General features: G+C 35.2%; 1 protein-coding gene across 1 annotated transcript; it reads right to left on the reverse strand.

Annotated features, from left to right (window-relative positions):
- Positions 1–223: 223 nt before the first annotated feature.
- LOC104288839 (N-alpha-acetyltransferase 16, NatA auxiliary subunit-like) lies at positions 224–6,093 on the reverse strand (the record flags this gene model as incomplete). Its single annotated transcript, XM_009887710.1, has 6 exons — positions 224–839; positions 1,111–1,208; positions 3,759–3,902; positions 4,496–4,594; positions 5,094–5,202; positions 5,900–6,093. Coding segments are annotated over 6 exons (845 nt in total), but the record flags the coding sequence as incomplete, so codon positions are not given.
- Positions 6,094–6,859: the final 766 nt, after the last annotated feature.

Below are 6,859 nucleotides of genomic sequence, written 5' to 3' on the forward strand. Positions count from 1 at the left end.
CATATCCATCAACACTGGTTCCATATAAGACACACACCTGACAAAAACATGCAAACCCCAATGCTTTCATTGTCACTGTGCTTCAAAAGAAACCAAACTGACCAAAGATAAAAAAAAAAACCACAAACAAAAAACCCCAAACAAAAAAAAAACCACAAACCCAGAAAAAACCCCTAAAGAACTGTAAAAGACGAAGAGGACAATTCAAGTAGCACTTCAGTCTTAATCTGCTAAAAATGCTCAAATGATAATTTATTAACAAGATATGATCACATTTATCTGTATATGTAACGACACTTACGTGAAAGCAGTCTTTAACATCCATAATTTTTGTGAGGGAGGGCTGATGGATTATTAAAAGACTTAAAACTGTACAAGTATAAACATGAAAAATGCTGATTAAGGATAATGTTTACATAAATATTGGCAGTTTTTGTTGGGAGAAAAAAATAGCTAATAGCATACTCCATTTCATTTAACTATCCAAATATTTTGTTTTATACCTGTTAAAGATAATAAAATACAACCTGGAAAAGTAACCCTGATCCATGTCCAGCCAGCACGTAATGAGAGTCAGAGTTTTGTATAGGTGTATGCATGTAGGTATAACACACACACACGGGCTCGCGCACACTACTTCAAATTTCATTAGACAGCAAATCATGGTTAATGGCTGTATGATTCACAGACGCAATGCTGCTATCGTCCTCGTTTGTGGCAGGCATAAAGGCAGACGTAAAAGGAAACAGTTTATGACATGCTGCTTGATATTCTTCGCATTGAGTGTGGCAGCTTCCAAAACTGCCATCAAGCAGTGCCTCAAAAACCTTTGTTAACGTCTGAAGAAACAAAATTAACAGTTAATAAGTGTCATTTACAATTGTTTTATTACTAAAAAGATGTACTGTTAAACAATACTAATCTGAGCAAACAAGTTCTCTGTTAGTATTGGGACATCTTATAGCTACTGGGGGGGGGCAGAAATCTGAAACCTTGTCCTTTCAAATAATAATTTATCATGATAAATGAAGCATGTACATTATCCTGCAGCTAAGCATACATTATTTAAGATCCCACACATTTTTTGGCTTTAAATATTGTATCTTTTACCTTCACATTTTTGTCTCTCATGTTCTTATCCAATCTAGTAGCAACAGCAATTGCTTTTTCTTGTCTTGATTTGTCCAGGAAATACATCATCTTTGCACCTTAACACAAGAAAGAACACAACATTTAGATAATAGTGTTCCTAAATGCTATACCGCATACAAAGGCACACAGAATCCAATGCCTTATAAATCAATGTGAATTAGAACTTCAAGTTTTAATAAACCATATTTTCCTCCCTTATTTAAAATTTAAAACTAACAAAACTAAAGCTATTTTGAAATTTATTAGAAGCATAAGGATTGAGTAACAGAGGAGATCTGCTTCTGCAAAACTGAAATGCCTCACTTCACCGAAGACGTCAGTCAAGAAACACACGTAAAGAGTATACTGATGACTAAGCCCTTCAAATCAGCAGGCTAAATGAAATCCATGCTACAAATGGACAGTCTACTCAGAGACACTCTGAATTCTTTTGAAAAGTACTGAAGATAAGTGAATAATACAATTACAAAAAAAAATGTGGAACACAGTCCAGAAGAAATTCTCTAGTTTCTCAGACCACAAACAATTTATCAAAACTGGTCTGGGCATCTCTGTCAAATACGGTACTGCTCCTCATATCATAGCTGCCCTAAAGTCTCATCTTAATGAACATGTAGGCATTTCTTATACTTTCCTTTTCCCAAATACAAAGTCCAGACACACCTCATTACATAATCTACTATAAATAACAAAAAGCTTAAGAAATCATTTTACTGAAAAAGTTAAAACCCCACATTCTGAGTGTATTGCCTCCTCTTGTTCAACTCATTTCCCAAATTATTACATTCCTTTTCCTAATTAAAGAAAGCTCCCTAATGCTCAGTGCTTGTTGTATCCAGGTTTCAGAAAATGAATTGCTAGACTGAATATATCTGTGTTTGAGTCATCGTTGTCAAAAAGCTTACTAAACTTAACCTAGTTACATTTCTTTAAAGTCCGGGAGGCTATAGTACAGAAATTGAAAAGGGATTAAAATTCTGCTTTTAATTTTTTTATTTTTTATTTTTTTACTAGTAATCATTTTAAACTAAGAAAGCACTCATTTGTACTCTCAGACTTAAGGTTTAGGTCTTTCAGACCTTTAAATTTTCAAATTGAATTAAATATGACAGTTTAAGAAGTTATAAATTGTACAGCAGTTAAGGCCATCGCTTCAAACCTGTTTCAGCATAAACAGAAGACTGACACGTAAGTGAAGACCTAAAGCCACTAAGGACATGTCTATGGTTAGTTCATTCCCAATTTCACTTTAAAATCCTAATCCCACATTTGTTCCCACTGCCTGTAAATTGATACATTGTTGGATCACAGCAATCAATGGACCCTAAGGTCCATTGATTCACCCTGTGGAGGTTTTACACATTTAAGCCCCTTGCCTCCACCGAATGTGAAGAGACTCACCTTCTTCAAAGGGGTCCCTGACATCTCTCTTAACATGGGTGCCACTACTGCCAGTGATCTAGCTTGGGTTCTTCTCAAAGGCACTAAAGATGTAGACAAGTCTTAGCCTATACAATTATTATGGCAATGTGACTCTGCTATTTTCCATAATAATGGAGGACCAGAAAGCAGAACCTGGAAAACATCCAGTTAGATGCTCAACAGTGGCAAGAGTGGGAGAACACATCTGTAAGAATCAGGAGCAATTGCCTGCTGGGATATCGGTACTTGACTTCCCAAATCTTGAGCCTGCTCACAGGAAAAGGGGTGCAAGTATTTCTCTCAAGATGCTGTTCTGAAACAGGGATCTTTTGATGGCCTCTATAAGTTTGGGGTAAGCTCCCTAACCTTCCTTTGAGAGAGATGAACAATGCTCTGAAGCTAACTTTCTCCAGAGATTCTGGACAGACCCTGGGAAACCTTCACAACTAGGTGAGATTAGTACTGTTCAAAGTACTTTAAGTCCCTGATAAATCTACATTTATTTTTTGCTTCCTAACAGCTGGACAGATGCTTTGTTTTCTCCTCTACTAGCTTCTCAGGCGACATCAGTTTTTATTCCAAAGCTTTCTGTTATCAGTAGACATGACAAATTTCAATTCCAACTTCCTTTGACTTACCTCCAATGGCTACTCATAGCTCTTCTACACAAATAGTGTAAGAGTGTCATATTTCAACATTTTCATTGGTGACCATGAAGCAGAAAAGAAAAAGTAGCATAACAAGTTTGTCATGTTTTTATTGATGCTGTTGCTACACGACAAAGCTATGAGTAGGAACAGAGACATTCCAACTGATGAGAAAACAGGGAAAAGCACTGCTTCTAACATAAAGGATTTTTCATTTTCTATTTTCTAATAATTTCAAAACTAAAAGCTGTAACAGGAGGGATGACAGTGCTTCCATACTTGAGTATCTGTGGTGGTTTGATCACACTTTTTGGAGATAAGAAGCAGGTTCCTTATGCATCTAATAAAAAAGTGAACAAGTTGTTGTTTGGGTTTTTTTTTTTAACATGGTAAAAGCAGGCAGAAAAATACCAATGTAAACATGTGAATTTCTGGCTCATTGGAATTTATGTATGAATTATAGACTGCAGATAAAGATTCTGGATTTAAGTCACTTAAATAATTTCCTTTTCAAAAGCATTAAAAACTTAGACAAACCTGACAGTTGGTGCTGAATGGAGGTAGCGTTGTGTTTGAGAAATTCTTCATTAAAACTTTCCAAGTTTTTATTAACAAAGATTTTCTGCATTTCTTGAGTTAGGACCTTGCTCACAATTTCTGGGAGGTTACTATGGTCAGATACTAGAAGGGAGGGGAAGGTAAGAGAGAAGCAAAAAGAATCATTTAAGCAACTGTAGAAAACAGTGTGAAACCAGAAACATCACTGCTAAAATTCCCATTTTTAAAATTTGGGCACAAACCACAAATTTTAGTTCAAAACAGGTGAACACCAGCATTACTGATGCATTTATAGATTAAACATTCATAAAGGGCACTCTGTCATGTAAACTTTCTGCTGCAAGTTCACAACAGATACTTTGCTTTAGTTAATCTCTCTCCCATATCTGCCACTTACTTTCTTAAAACTTAAGAATGTCAAGGATCTCTGGAACACCTACTGCTCTATGAAATCTAGCCAAAATTAGTTATTTGGTCCATCAGCTGGATTAACAAAGGAAGGGAGTATAATATAATACATAAACAGTACCCTGCATAGCACAACCTGTGCTTTCTTGGGTATTACCATGGAAAACAAATGATTTATTTTTGCTTTTCTTCATATCAGTTTGTCATTCAAGAGTATTTATGCATTACAAAAATTTGTAGTTATGGCCTTGTACAATATAACCTCCTGTATCTTTTTACATACATACGTACTTCCTACACACACATACCAGCCTTAGAGAATTTAATCAAGCACTCATGTAGCCACGGGTTATTACTGTTGATAGCAAAAGCTCTTTTGACAGACTGTAACATTAACAGAAACTTTCCTGTGAGAAGGAGAAAAAACAAAAACATACCAAGATTAAGAATACAGAACTTTATATCAACTACTGTTTTCTTTAGTAAATCTAGTACGATCATTAGAAACATCAATGCCTACACAGAATTAAAAAGGCAACAGAATTAGGAAGGTGATACAATTTTTCCAATCCAAATTGCTTATAACATAGAAATTCTGCTGCTCGAATTCTGGGAACACTGCATAGATGATGTTACTATCTATTTGGCTTTGTTTTCCCCTAGATAATTAAAAATCACACTGTCAATGTCCTTCTGCAGCATCTATTAGTTTATACTAGAGCTTACTTTGCTCTTAGTTTTTTTTGTTTTAAGAGTGGCTTTCCCCTATTATTACTGGATATGATGCAAACCCCAGCTTCAGTCAAATATCTATTCCAGATCATTTTGTGCTATGCTCAGACAACACAGGCTGCAGTGAAGGGTTAAAATTTTGTAGAACAAATATGAAATTATGCAGTACTTTACCTTTTCTAAAGTATATTTCAAATGCTAATAAATGTGTTTCTATCTCATCTCCGATAAGATTCTTAAGTGGTATAAGGAACTTAATGGCTTCTTCTAACGGATTTTCTACCTGTTTTAATAAAAAAAAAAAAAAACAGTGAAATTTAAAACGTAACATAAAATGTCAAATAAAAACCACTAAGGATAGTTTCTGTTACTCAGAACATTTAAACAATCAGAGGCCAAACTTGAACTGTAGATAGCTTTCTGAATTAAGAAGCGTTTACTCATGATTTCACATCGACAAATACAACACCATGGCTAACTCTGGCACTGCTTATGTGATGTACTCAGTGTTATAATTAAGCATTTAGGAAACTAAATATGACCACCTTAGAGAGCAAGCTTAAACTTCTAAGTTACTTTGATAAAGGAGACAGTTCTTTGAGCTTAGAGAAATACTGGCTCATGTCTTCAAATTTTGTGAACAGCAATCACATTTCTGTTCGTTTTTCTCTGTTCACTATATGAAAACCAGAGTCCTTCAGGCAAGAACCATGTTTTTGTTCAGTATCTATTTTAATGAAGGATGGCCTACTGCTCAAAAAAACCCCAAATTTAAAGAAAGTAACAATATTATTAATATTGACTTAGAGGGGAAAAATAGTACTTTTCTTTAGTGTAAATAGACTACAAAAAGGTACCTTTGCATGAAAAACTAATTTTATAACAAAACCTGGATTCTTTTAGAAGAACCTGATAGTAATAAGAGATTATAGGCTCTTTATGATAAATCACATGAATTTAACATGAAATACCATGCTAACCCTTTCCAGTTTTTCAGGAACTAGCTCTTCCCTGGGCCCACTAGTTTCCTCCTCCTCCTCATCTCGCTTTTTCTTTTGATTCTTTTGTTGTCGCTCTCTTTCTGCATGTTTTCTTTCCTCTTCAAGTTTTGCTTTCTTTTGTGCTCTTCTTTGCTTGCTGAGCATTTTCTTCAATTCTTTGGCTGAGAGGTTTTCTACAGATTAAGGTAAGAGACAACTTATGTTAACAGAGTATTTAATTAAAAGTCTTATTTCTCTCAAACAGCACTCAGACATGCCACTAAGCTCCACCTCCATATCAGAATGGCATACTTTTACAGCAATTTTCATACATAGCAGCACTTGCGAGACTATCATCGCTACATAGTCCAATATTACTGTTGGATTACTATTTACAGCATAACACAACACTTGATCTTGCATATTTTCTCTTACATAGTTGTTACAGAAACCTCAACTATTTGAAATGTTAACTACAGGAAGTTATTGCATCTATGACAGGTTTTAACTCAGAAAACAGACAATGGTTTTCAAGGGTAATACTAAGCTCCCATATCAACTGTAGCTCAGCTTCCTTCTCGTGCTAACTAGAAACATCCAGACAGATTTACACTCCATCTTAAAACAAGCTGTCTTTCATTGAAGTGTCTGAACAATGTACATCCATGATAATTGCATTGATTTTTCTGCAAATGCCATGGGATAGCTAAATGGATGCAAGCAAAAACTGATATTGTTTGGTGTGAGGAGAGGTAAAATATTCTTGTATGTATCAGCATGACCACTATATAAATCTTCAGGCTGGTTGTTGCATTCAGTTTTTTTAGACTGGACTAGCATTTAGATAAACCAAGAAGGTTTAACAGTTGCATGAGAAGCAGAAGACAGAAAACATGGTTTCCTACAGATTCACATAGAAGCGAGGAGCCTTCAGCCTTTCCATTCACCCTTTTTTTTTTT

Source organism: Charadrius vociferus, unplaced genomic scaffold (assembly GCF_000708025.1).
Source record: "Charadrius vociferus isolate BGI_N301 unplaced genomic scaffold, ASM70802v2 scaffold526, whole genome shotgun sequence".
Classification (NCBI taxonomy): domain Eukaryota; kingdom Metazoa; phylum Chordata; class Aves; order Charadriiformes; family Charadriidae; genus Charadrius; species Charadrius vociferus.